The 13,498-nt window shown below is 41.5% G+C and overlaps 1 protein-coding gene across 2 annotated transcripts in view; it reads left to right on the forward strand.

The window, feature by feature from the left end:
- MYOM3 (myomesin 3) overlaps window positions 1-11,613 on the forward strand; it is a 49,759-nt gene extending 38,146 nt beyond the window's left edge. The window contains exons 28-37 of one of the 2 annotated variants that reach the window (XM_007424076.3): window positions 2,135-2,202; window positions 2,934-3,044; window positions 3,269-3,356; window positions 4,467-4,505; window positions 4,812-4,917; window positions 5,861-6,024; window positions 7,048-7,084; window positions 7,779-7,801; window positions 9,651-9,706; window positions 10,291-11,613. In XM_007424076.3, the coding sequence (XP_007424138.1) occupies window positions 2,135-2,202; window positions 2,934-3,044; window positions 3,269-3,356; window positions 4,467-4,505; window positions 4,812-4,917; window positions 5,861-6,024; window positions 7,048-7,084; window positions 7,779-7,801; window positions 9,651-9,706; window positions 10,291-10,566 (968 nt within the window). In that variant the 3' untranslated portion in view covers window positions 10,567-11,613. Of the gene's footprint in view, window positions 1-2,134; window positions 2,203-2,933; window positions 3,045-3,268; window positions 3,357-4,466; window positions 4,506-4,811; window positions 4,918-5,860; window positions 6,025-7,047; window positions 7,089-7,778; window positions 7,802-9,650; window positions 9,707-10,290 lie in introns of those variants that run through there. The other variant, XM_088140967.1, reaches the window with a different exon arrangement.
- The last annotated feature ends 1,885 nt before the right edge of the window (window positions 11,614-13,498 follow it).

The raw sequence follows: 13,498 nt of genomic DNA on the forward strand, positions 1-13,498 counted from the left end.
AAAACATAGAATTTGACCTCCGCCCTTCTTTCCATCGAGGATTGTAATTGCCATCTTAATTTTTCCCCTTTCCCCCTTTGTAATCCCCAAATCCATAAATCATCAATTCAGTGTTTTCTTCTTTCAACAAAAACTCCATATAAGGCTTCCAGTCTTTTAAAAAAGTCTTTATAGTTTTTTCCTTAATCAAACTGGTCAGTTTTGCCTCTTCTGCAAGCTCTGTCAGTTTTATAATCTAATCTTCTATTGTGGGGGAAGTAGTAATAGTGGATACTAAATTCAACGGGAGCTTATCTGTTTATTTAATCAGTGACGTCATCAGGTTGCTCCAGAAGTGACGCCATCAGGTTGTGCTGGTTATGACATGCGTAACCCTAACCCTTCCCCAGATATGACGTGCATAACCCTCCTCCCCATGTGATGCAGCACTCACAAGGTCATAACCCTCACCGGACATGGCGTGTTGAACCGAACCCTATCACCAAGAAAGGCGTGATGGTCAACCCTAGGGTGTCTGATTAGCTTAACCCCAAACCTAATTCTATGGGGCATTCAAATCAAAGCTAAGTCAAGTGAATAACAGAACCCTAGGCTGCGCTGTAGTTGGGAAGCAAACCCAATTTGGGCCTTGTGAAATAAATAATAGCTTAATAATGCTTTTAATTTTGTGGAGTTTTAAAATCAGTGCCTGAATGCAGGAAATAGAACTTCTTAAACCTCAGCAGCCCCCGAGGGATTAATCTAACCCTAACCCCAACCCATATCCTAAGGGAAGTCCAAATCACGGTGTATTTTTCGATTAAAATTTGCAAGGAATATTTCTTTCGCTTTTACAAAAGATAATGCTGTCTGTGATATTCATTTCCCTTAGGATATGGGTTGGGGTTAGGGTTAGGTTAATCCCTCGGGGGCTGCTGTAGTTTAAAAAGTTCTTTTTCTTGCATTCAGGTATTGATTTTAAAACTCCACAAAATTAAAAATTGGGTTTGCTTCCCAAATACAGCGCAGCCTAGGGTTCTGTTATTCACTTGACTTAGCTTTGATTTGAATGCCCCATAGAATTAGGTTTGGGGTTAAGCTAATCAGACACCCTAGGGTTGACCATCACGCCTTTCTTGGTGATAGGGTTCGGTTCAACATGCCATGTCCGGTGAGGGTTATGACCTTGTGAGCGCTGCATCACGTGGGGAGGAGGGTTATGCACGTCATATCTGGGGGAGGGTTAGGGTTACGCATGTCATAACCAGCACAACCTGATGGCGTCACTTCTGGAGCAACCTGATGACGTCACTGATTAAATAAACAGATAAGCTCCCGTTGAATTTAGTATCCACTATTACTACTGGGGTATTTCATTATTCTTCCATCTGTCCATAAGCTTATAAAGTTATGTATTTGTCCTTTTCATCCAGTACGCCTTTCTATTCCTTATTTATTTCTGTATCCAGCCACTTGGTCTTTTCCTAAGGCTTTTGATTATGTCATTGCTTTTGTTTGTCCTGCAGACGGGAACTTCATCAAGCGAAGAAAACTGGCCATCGTTGAGGGGTTTAAATATTTGGGGGGTCATGTGATATTTTCAATGAAGGGCTGAAGGGTCCCAGATACACTGAGAGCATTTGCAAGATGGACATATTCAATCTTTCCTCAGTTTCCCACACTGGCATCCTATTCCATCTTGAGCACTTTGCTCACACAGTTTCCTTCCCCGTTGACCTGATCACTTCTCCTGTTGGTGGACTGGAAAGGAAGAAAAATGATACAGCAGCTTTCCCTAAATTAACAGTTAGAGCAGTGTTTCTCAACCTCAGCAACTTCAAGAGGTGTGGACTTCAACTCCCAGAATTCCCCAGCCAGCCATGCTGGCTGGGGAATTCTGGGAGTTGAAGTCCACCCCTCTTAAAATTGCTGAGGTTGAGAAACACTGAGTTAGAGCATGTACCGGCTATGGATTACGAGTGTGGAAATCCACTATATGGTAGATGCCAAGTTGGGGAAGTCTGAGGTATCATGAGCCACAAGAAGTTCATCCAAAAGGTGCTTGGATAAGATTGATCACCAGGTGGCATGCTAAGAAACAACCAAGCCATCAAAGGATGTTCAGAGTTGGTATTTTTTTCTCCCCCTTTCACAGGTCCTCATTTTATTGAACAACTGGCATGGAAGGTCACTGAGGATTGTGAAGTCCTGCTGACTTGCAAGGTAAACACTTCTTTCCCCATAGTCGCACTTCACCAAACAAAACTATTTTTGCAATTTGAGCTGTCTTCCGCATTTGATCAGGTGCTGGAGGCCATGATGGATAGGAGTTTAATTACAGGACTGCTATGAACAGTTCCTGTTTTACAAAGTCATTTCCACCCATGGCAAGCTGGGGATGGGGTGGGTGGAGGCCGAGGCATGAACAGAATGTGGAGCATGGCACATGGGGCAAATTTAATCCTTTCTTCCCAAGGCGTAGGCATTCCTCCAGTGAATTTCCTACCCCAGGAATTATTTGGCCCTAGAGGGCAACTTTCACAATGTCTCTGCCAGGGTAAAGTGCAAAAGTGAGTGTCACTGGAAAGGGCTAAACTTTCTTCTTTGAGCTAGGAATGATGAATGAATTCATTCAATATAACTTAACCCGGTCATGTTTTCCAAACGGTATCAAGTTAATGTGCTGGAAGTCAAATTTTTGTAACAAGATTTATAACTGCCAAAATGCAGCCCCAAAAAATTTAGTGGGCACGCATGCATCAAAATAAATATACTTGGGGGGGGAATCTTCTTATAATATATATATGAGAGCCAGTTTGGTGTAGTGGTTAAGGCATTAGGAATCACATGCCACAGTTAAAGAGGATTTTTTTCTCCTTCCTTCCTTCCTTCCTTCCTTCCTTCCTTCCTTCCTTCCTTCCTTCCTTCCTTCCTTCCTTCCTTCCTTCCTTCAGGCAACAAACATGAAGAAGGAAACTTCTTTTACATGGTTGTTTGATAGCAAAGCCCGCCCAGATGGTCAATATAATCCAAACACAGGAGCTGGAATCCTACAGATTAAAAGAGTAAGTATAGCTTAAGTAACTGTTAATAATTAAATTAATAAAATTACATACCAAAATAGGAAAGAAATAGGATGTCATAATGAAAGAAGAGAGTTGGAGATTTATTTCTTTGCAGTTTTTTTCCAGTTTTGTGCCAGTTTAGAAAGTGGGGGAGGGGGGATTTAACCTGGATTTAGGCTTTAATGTGTTGTGCAAACCCAGATGCTATGTCTATATTTTGCTAGATTACCAAGGCAGATAAAGGAGTCTACAAAGCTGTGGTTTCTGATGAACGCGGGCAAGATATTACTCAACTTGATCTTACGAAGGACGGTACAATCCTTTTTCCTTCTTAGCCAAAATCTTAATTGTTCACTCAGAGTAGCCTTCTCAGATCTGGTGCTTTGCTGCTGTATTGTGATCCCCCTCTACTGATTCCCACCCAGTATGGCCAAAAGAAATTAGGGGAGTTTAAATCCAGCATAGCAAGAGGGCATCAGAAGGGAGAAGATTAGGATACAAGAAAGATTTTCAAATATTCCTTCCCTCTGCACACTGAGGAACTTCTATCTGTCAGAGAGAGCTTGGGAACACAACTTAAGATCCTTCCAGTTCACAACCAGTCAGCTGCCCAGGACTGAGAATGGTGCCACATGAATATACAAGATTTCACTGATTTAACACTTTTGTTAAACCGTGCAGTGGATGAGCAGTTTTTCAAAGAAGAACTGCTGGTGGGGTCATTTCTGAGAGCCAGTAGTGTTGTAATTGGGATCATACATTACCATCTATGCCATCTTTTGTCATAAAGCCCACTGGGTGATGCTGTCTTGCCTTAACCTTCCTTCAAAGATTGTCTTTTGATTGTTGAGAATGGCTGAATGATGTGATGATGTAAAATATGGGGAAACTGTTTTTTGTTTTTTTTTTACCTGGATTTGAGGAAGATTTGTAGTGGTGGGCTAGAAAGAAGGTACTCTTTTTAGTTCTTTTATTTAGAGCAGTGTTGTCCAAACTTGGCCACTTTAAGATGAGTGGACTTCAACTCCCAGAATTCCCCAGCCAGCATGGCTGGCTGGGGAATTCTGGGAGTTGAAGTCCACTTATCTTAAAGTGGCCAAGTTTGGACAACACTGATTTAGAGCCTGATCTACAGTTGTATGGGTTTCCTGACTCTAAACAGTAGAAAACCATGATGTTGATTTTCGGTAATTGTGTTTGGAAGGGCCTCTGGAGTCCACAAAAAGGGGTTCAGGAATCACATATATTCCTGAGGCCTAAGGCTACCTGGTCCTGATCTAAATGAAATGTTTCTTTTTCATTCAATAATCCCTAATAAATTTCCAAGGAAACCCAAGTTTAGCCAGGATGCAACTAAAAATTATATAGAGCTTGATATATGGTGCTATTCTTTATTATTATGTGTTGCATTCTGTTTTACAGCATTTGACGATATCCTCAAGGAGCTGGCCAGGATCAGTAGTAAGTTGTTGACCTTCAGACCTTGTTCTGGTGGCAGTTATTGTATCCAAGACACAATTAGATTAGGATTCCCATTCTCTAAAGTGTCCTTCTTTGGACTTTAGTTTGGATTTGGACTTCCATTTTTGTCAATCCCAGGCAGCAAAGGATTATGGGAGATATGTCCAAAACATCTGGAGGGCCCTTAGGTTCTTATCTTTGCTATAAAGAAATATAATTGTTTTTATTTATCAGAAGAGAAGTTTTTATTCATTCATTTCAGACTGTTTCTGAAAACCTCTCTCTCTTTCTGACTTTTCTGTTTAGTTCTTTCTGCATCTCCTTTGAAAGTGCTGCCAACTATAGAAGGCATCAAGATCTACAGTGAAGTAAAGTACTACACAGATGCCATGAAGGCTACCTGGTACCACAAGTACGTGCTTTTATATTGTGACTCTAAGTTTGTAGGATAAGGTGTTCTTATGGGGTTGGCTGAGGATGCAAAGGCATGGTTCGAGTAAGGAGATCTCAGCTTAAGCAGAGAGACACCCAACCAAATTTTGGCCAGGACCCTTCTTTCTTGTGGGGTCCCTTTCCTCCTCCCTGCTCAACATCCTGTAGGTCATCCAGGAAATCTTCAGCTTTGCAAGGTATTTGCTTCAACTGAACAGGGCAGTGAAGGTTCATCAGATTCAGGCCCTTAATCCTACTTTGCTCCAGAGCTAATAGTAACTACAGATCTCATTCCATTGAAAGACAATGTGGCTTGTCTGCCCGTGGTTTAGAGCACAAGTGGAGCATCCACAGCCCACCTGTGGCCCATAGTGGTCTGCCATGCAGCCCAGCATGGCTGGATTTTCTCTCTTGCTCCATGCTCTGTCTACACTGAGAGAATTGTTATAGGTTTTAATTGTATATTTATTTATTGTTTTAATGTGTTGTGAGCCGCCCAGAGTCCCCCATTGGGGGGAGATGGGCGGGGGACAAATTTAATAAATAAATAAATAAATCAATCAATCAATCTTGGGAGACATGAAATAACATGGGGAGGACTTGTTCCTGATTCCTCAGAACATCCATCAAAGCAATTGCTCCAAATCCCTGAGAAGGACAAACAATGAGCAACACAGTACATTATGATCTAACATGATGGTTCAGTTTGGACAACATGCTAGAAAAAGTGATTTGCCCAGACATACCTTCCTAAGGTAGACCATACCTTGATCTACATGCAGTTGGAAAAACAAAACAAGGCAGCTTTTTAGGGCTACCACCATTGAGAAGTTTATTGCATAACTACGGACCCAGTATGGAAGAGAGATATTGTTTAGAAGCTGTATGTTAATTGATGACTTAATGTCTTGCTGGACCTTCAGTGACAAGCGTCTGGAAGGAAGAGACCGCCTGAAAATAGGAACAACCATGGACCAGGTTTGGCTGCACATCCTTGACCCCAAGGAGTCCGACCGAGGCAAATACACCCTGGAGCTCACTGATGGGAAGGAGATACGCACAATGTCAACTGACCTATCTGGGAAAGGTGAGCACTCAGCATTTTCATCTGAAAGGGGCAGTTAGTGAGATTTAGAATTGAGATCATCTTTGTATCTATATTTTTGTTGGGTCCCAGAATACTGTTTGGTAATTTTATTTGGATTGACTGATTGATTTTGTGCTATCAAGTTGGTGTCAACATTAAGCAATCGCATAGATAGCTTTTCTCCAGGAGGCTCTGTCTCTGATCTGGCCTTCACGTTTTCCAACAGGGCACCATCGCCCTCTGTAATTGAGGCCACCCACCTTGCTGCTGGCCATCCTCCTCTTCTTCTTTTTTTTTTTACCTTGCCCAGCATTATGGACTTCTCGAGAGAGCAAGGTCTTTGCAAAATATGTCCAAACTATTTGTGCCTTAAGTGAGACCTTTGGATTGATTTGTTCTAGGATCCATTTGTTTGTTTTCTTGGCTTTCTATAGTCTTCTCAGGAGTCGTCTCCAACACCAAGGTTCAGAAGCATCAATACCCTTTCCAAACCCAACTTTTGCTTCGATGGAGTGTCAATTTATTTTTATAGGAGGTTATTAAAATATTGCTGGATACATAAGCTATTGCTAAACCCTTCTGTGTGTATTTCCCTTTCATCCTTTTTCATTAGTTTTGACTTTAATTTCTAATGATACCTTGTCTTTTCAATACAACCCCCCCACCACCAGTTCCCATTCTCTGCAGTGATAGTTTGTATGAGACTTGAGTGCTGCTGCTGAAGAGAAAAACAAAAAAACCCTCATTTTTCTATTATAATTCTGGGTTTTAATGGCTATTTCTATAACTGCATTAATATATGAGAATAGATTTTAAAATGGAAACGTCTACATGAGAGAAGAACCCGTTAAGGTTTAGTATTCCACATTTTATTAGCCCTTTTTCCACACTGCAAGTAGTTATTTATTTATTGTATTTATATAGCTGCCCATCTCACACAAAGTGTCTCTGGGCGGCATACAACAATTAATTAGTTACCATTTATTTGAGCCAAACCTTTTCTTTCTTGCTTTCTTTCTGTAGCTTTCGATGATGCACTTGCTGAACATCAAAGGCTCAAGTAAGTTGGGTGGTGTTGTGGTCGTTGTTCGCACTGAACATCTTTCTTTTTAGAAAACTGTCCCTTTTGGAGAATCACTTCTGCAAGAGGTGGTGGATGATGCTTTAGGAAGCAGCTGGGTAACCTGGAACATGCAGTACAGGTAGTCCTCGACTTACGGCCATTTGTTTAACAAACGTTCAAAGTTACAACAGCACTGAAAAAAGTGATTTATGACCAGTCCTTGCACGTACGACCGTCGCAGCATTCCCGCGATCACATGATCAAAATTCAGGCACTTGGCAAGCAGCATGTATTTACAATGGTTGCAGGGTCCCGGGGTCACGTCATCAGCATTTATGACCTTCCCAGGGGGCTTCCAACAAGCAAAGTCAATGGGGGAAGCCGGATTTGCTTAATGACCATATGATTTCCTTAATGACCACGGCAAAAAAGGTGGTAAAATCAGGTGTGACTCACTTAATGACCACATCATCTAGCAATGGAGGTTCTGATCCCAATTGTGGTCATAAGTCGAGGGCTACCTATACTTGGAATTGTTGCATAGCTAGTGGTATGCAACAATTCCAAGTATTTGCATAGTAACTCCTGGGCTGGGAGAAGGGTCTTGCATTTAATATTGGCGTTTCTTTACTGAGATTTAGGTAAACATATGTGTGACGTAAAAATGCCTTTTGTTTTGCTTTCGTTGTAGGCAAGCGGCCGTTGTGGAGGAAAGTGAGTATAAAAAGATGCATCTTTTGCTGTTGAACCAAATGCAGCCAGGCGGTTTTTTGTTCTGTCACATTCTTGGGAGATTCCAAGGGCAGTCAGTATGACCAGGTTTACTTTGAATCCAAGGTGTCTTTTCAAAATCTGCTATTTTTACAGCATTAGAAGCATCACAGATTGGAAGCAAATAAATGGAATAAATGGAAAAGCAAATAAATGGAAAGCAGACCAAGATGCACCTCCAGTTTGAGTTACCTTCAGTGAAAAACTCCTGGTTTGAACTTCAGACTCCACACCATTCCTTCCCATCTGTCAGCCCCCTCTCTTCAACTGAAGAAATGTCATTCACCCACACACAACACGCTTAAACCAGTTACTGAATTAACCAACATTCTAGGTTCACACAAAACAGTAAATTGTAAAATAACGTAATGGGCTGGGTTAATACAACATCCAAAGTTGCAAAGAAGCACACTGAGATGAAAATTAACCCAGCTTAACATGTTGTGTGAATGCAGCTCCTAGGTTTGTAACTGACATATCTTATACATAAAAACAAGCAAGAGGTATCATCAGATTCTTTCCTGCCATTGCATGAACTGAATAGATAGAATTGAATTGAACAGATTTGAACTGAAACATAGAATTGGATAGATCCAGTCCTTGGCCACTGCAAAAAAATTCTGCAGTTACTGTACTGTATACAGGTTCTGCTTAAAACTGCTAACAGCTTTCATTTGCTTCCAAGATAATATCCTCATACCTTGTCCTTAGCGACATAAGGCATCCTGCAGCATTAACACGATTCACCTCTAAACTATTTAGGCATCCTTAATAGCTGGTTCAGAGAGCCAGTTTGGTCCAGTGTTTAAGGCACCAGGTGTGATGGAAGGCTTGAGCGAGGAGGTTCAAGGTCATAGGGAGGGGGAGAGGAATCTCAAGCATCTCCTCAGTCCTCAGCCTGAGCGTGTGAAAATTAAGAGAAGGAGACTGGCACTGCCCTAAGGAATTTGGAGTGTTTGCTTGCTGTTCTTGGGGGGTTAGAGTTAGTCTGGCAAGATTCTGTTTAGTAGGTATAAGCTAATAAAGTAACTGAACTGTTCCAGAATTGTCCTGCTGAGTTTCTTGGGCTGAACCTGACATCAGGCTAGAAACCAGGAGACCCCGAGTTCGAGTCCCATCTTAGGCACAAAGCCAGCTGGGTGTCCTTGGGCCAGTCCCTCTCTCTCAGCCCTAGGAAGGAAGCAATGGCAAACCACTTCCAAATTTTGCCAAGAAAACCGCAGGGACTTGTCCAGGCAGTTGCCAGGAGTCAACACTGACTTGAAGGCATAAAAAAAAGAAAAAGAAAAGAAAAGCAGCTGGTTCAGACAATATCCCCTTAAAAGCTAGTATCTGCATTCACACAGCAGGCTAAACTAGGTTAGTTTTAACCTTGCATAGGTTCATTATGTGTGTGAAACCATGTCATTTGGTCATTTATGGTTCAGTGTATTGCATAGCCCCAGGACATAGGTTATTTCAGTAGTGGTAGTAGTAATAGTAGTAATAAAAGTAGTTATTATATCCTTATAGCTAGGCACCGTGCAGAAATGGAACAAAAGAATTGAAACAACACTTCAATTAGTGCACTTAATTATAACATCATAATATAAAATAAGGAGCCTCTATACTAAAAGTTCCATGAATATACAAATAACTTGTATATATTCAAAGTGACAGGTAAGAGTTTATTTATTTTAAAGCAAATTCACAGCAACCAGGTAAACTCTATTACATGAATCCAGACTGCCTGTCGCCATAAACTGGGATAAAAACTGAATAGCTAATCATGATGTCTGTTTTCCCTCTATAGACCGTGCTAAAGTGGTTCGGGGTCTTCCAGATGTTGCAACCATCATGGAAAGTAAGGTAATGGAATTGTCTTGGACTGTCCCCAGCTATGCTAGTGGGGAATAACTACTGTGGGAGCCCTGAATTATATAAGGGACTCTTGCATTGCCATGTATATTAGCAATTGATAAGGCAGATGTTGCACCATTCCATTGTGCAATCCTTCCAGGCCCCAGATTCATTGCACAACCTCAGATAATGGCTCAGGTACCTCTCCCCTTCTCCTCCAAGTTGCAGGATCTCTAATGTTTCCAACAGTCACACCCTGGTTCCCACAAGATTTTGTGGGAGACCCCTGAAAATTCATGTAAGAATGCTGAAATAGTGATCTCGTAGCATTGCAGACTCTTTAAAAGAAATGTCTGCTTTTAATTTAATTTCAGGGAATTGTGGGTACTCTTTTAGGGTTCAGAAGAATACCCTATCACTGGGCAAGAGGGACAGGGATCCTAGAGGGCATAAAGGGAGGTGTCTGCTCACACACTGGTACCGATGGTCACCATCCTACTATCCCCAGGGTAAATCTGCCCTGCCTATTTGCATTGCCTTTCACTGTCCAACCTGAACTCCTACAATGAATACTTTATATATTTATAAAACAGACTTTGTGCTTGACCTGCATCATCTCTGGAGATCCTTACCCAGAAATCACCTGGTACAAGAATGAGAAAGTCGTTACCTTCAAAGATCGGTACAAGATGGAAGTGAAGGGGACCGTGATCACGATAACCATTGAGAACGTCAGCAGTGAGGACACTGGGAAATTCAGCATCCACGTCCAGAACAAGTGGGGCTCTGAAACCGGCAAGGTGACAGTCAGCGTGTACAAGCAGGGAGAAGAACCTCGGGAGCTGAAAGGGGAACCACCCTTCATCTGAGCAGGGAGTTGGTGCCTAAGTCCAGTTCTAGGGTCTTGGTCTGGTCCACAGGACATAATCCAGTAGAAGAGGATGGGTCTTATTCATTGCAAGGAAAGATCCACCTCCCATCTCTTACCCAACACTGTCACTGCTTTCTGAGCAGAATCATAGGCTTATGACATTGATAGAGAGAAGTTAAGCTCCAGCCCCATAAGAGGATTAGCATCAAGTCTCTTGGCCACTTCTCAGTGTTTCTCAGTGCATTCACACATATATATCCATACAGAAAATCAAGGGCCGGTGAAGATATAGCTGTTACTGGTTTTAGCTCAACAAACCAGTGGTGAGTTCATACGTTTCACTAAGCCAGGTGGTTTTCACAGTCCTGTTGAATAAGCCACAGTGGGAGGACTTACATACTTGTATTGTACTACACTATTAAACAGGATGCACAGTATATTTTGGAGTGGGGGTCACATTCTTAAATCCAGTGGGTGGGATCAGGTCAATGGTTAAATTAGGCTCTATTTCATGTAGAATAATTTTGAACTAAAGTTAAATATACTGTAGTTAAAATGATTAGTTTCCAGTTAATATTTAATCTATTTCCCTTTACTTACAGGAACAGTTACAAGTTGGGAATTACTTTTGGAGAACTCTGGAAGTCACCCCAAGGCTTCCAAGGTGTGGACAAGTGGAAGCCACCATAAATCATGACTTACAAACCACAATAGTTAGGTTCATATCAGATTCTAAACCAAAACCAAATATTTGTGTAGTTGCTGCTTGTCATCTCGGTGTCTAATGAACCCAGGCACTGTGATTTATAAATCATGGTTTATGGCTTAGCATTAGGAGCAAACCCAACCATTGTAGCTTATTCAACAGAATATAATTGAAACAAACCATAATTTAGGATGATGTGTGAATGGGGTCACTCGGGGGTAGCTTGAGGCTGAAAATATTCACAGATATTGTTTCAGACTTTGATTCAATTATCTCCTAGCACTACTGAATTTTTGCTGACTTGCTCTACCATATGCTAAATAAATAGTTGGATTTGGACAGTATGATGATTATTGCATTTATTTAAGGAGTGTATATGGGCACCCAACTTGAACACTGTGCCTCTGGGCAGCTTACAAAAAATAAGCAACGAGCAAAAATAAGTAGCAATGGCATTTTGCAATGGCAGATGCAAAATGAGACACTCCAAATGGTTACCGCTGCACGCCAGAAGGCTCCCAAGACCCTGAGTTTTCCTGCAAGAAAAAGTTTGTGCATTGATGCCCATGCTCTCCCTGTTCAGTGAATGCAGCAGATCTTTTAAGAGATTAGCTTAAATTTTAGCTCCCCAAGGTCAGGACAAAGGATGGCAGGTAGAAACAGCAGTATTGAGCAAAACCACTCAAAGCCACTGAACTCTTTGGCATTTCAACTGAATGTACCCTGTGGCCGCAAAAGCCGGAGTATTTGTTACCACTGAGGAAGCATCCGGGAGGGATCACCCATGATAAGCTACAAACCCGGGTTCATAGACCACAATTGTGTTCGCACAAGTCTTGCCCCAGTAAACTGACTCGGAGCTCAACATGATGGTCCAGTTCACACACTATGCTACGGGAATGACTGGATTTCTCTTTATATGAGCCTCAGACTACTCAACCCCCTTTTCACTCGGTCAAGCATGTTTGCAAACCCAGACTTTGAGTCACGCAGATGAAATGGACAAGATTGCCCTCTGAAACTTTGGCAGGGTTAGCAAAGCTGATGGCAAAATCAATGAAAGAAAAACCCCTTTACCCTTTTAACCCTTTTAATCCCATAAAAAGGTCCATGTTAGAGTTGTGAATTAGCTCTCTGATTTACTTTCCTAAGATAGAGGAGAGGATAATCTAGGTTTGGTAACATATAAAATATACTTGATAGCTAGATTCATTTAACTGATGCATTTAAAAATTTCTCCACTATATGAATAATGACTGTCTTTTCCTTTTATCATTCTTTCAAAACATAGGGTAAGATGTTTTTCACAAAAACATGAACATTTTATTTTGGGAATTTTATTCTGGCTCAGCGAATCTTAAGATACCAATTTTAAACCCATTTGAAGGGGGATAAATTACCCAGGAGAAGACATGACCTCTATCAGAATGCTTCTCATACAATTGTTTGAAGGGTTTACAATTAACTTTAGTAAAACAACATTAAAGCATCAGATAAAATAGACACAAAAATGGATGGGATTGGTAGAAATACATAGAGTCTGTCTCTACCATCACACAGGGAAGATCTGGAAGAAAGCTGGGCCTTCAACAAGTGCCTAGAGCAGTGTTTCTCAACCCTGGCAACTTTAAGATATGTGGATTTTAACTTCCAGAATCCCCCGGCCATCCAGAACAGGCTGGTGGGTGGGGATGAAAAAAGTCAACATAGTATCTGTAAGCCAGCATTCAAAGCCTGATTTCCTTTTTAGTGTGTTGCAGTGCCCTAAAAAAGGAACAGGGCTTCAACTGCAGAGTCATAATCAGCATCTTGTTTTTTCTGACACTTAGAAGAACCAACTGCAAGTTACGGAACGATGACAATCCACATTTGTAGGTTTACCCTATTTTGAGCAGTTAAACCAGGGCAAAAGTCCTGATCAGCAGGCTTGTGCAAATAACCCTGGGGAGGGCGGGCTTTAGCATGCTTTCAAAACTTGCTCCCCTTCCTCTTGTTCAACTTGGTGAAGCAAAGGGAGAAAAATTGGAATGGCTAACTCTGTCCTCCTCCCATCCGGGTTAAGGCTGATATCAGTGACAGAGAGTTAAAATTTGTTCCCCTTGGTAGGTCAGTACAACCTAGTTTCCAGGACTTTTTTTTTTTTCTACCTTGCTCAGTGATCTAGACTGGAGCACAAAAGCAGGACAATCCTATGTATGATAAGCCTAACAATTTGTGACACCCT

Source organism: Python bivittatus, unplaced genomic scaffold (genome assembly GCF_059951505.1).
Source record: "Python bivittatus isolate LINGU-HERP-01145 unplaced genomic scaffold, Pbiv_v1 ctg000250_np1212, whole genome shotgun sequence".
Classification (NCBI taxonomy): domain Eukaryota; kingdom Metazoa; phylum Chordata; class Lepidosauria; order Squamata; family Pythonidae; genus Python; species Python bivittatus.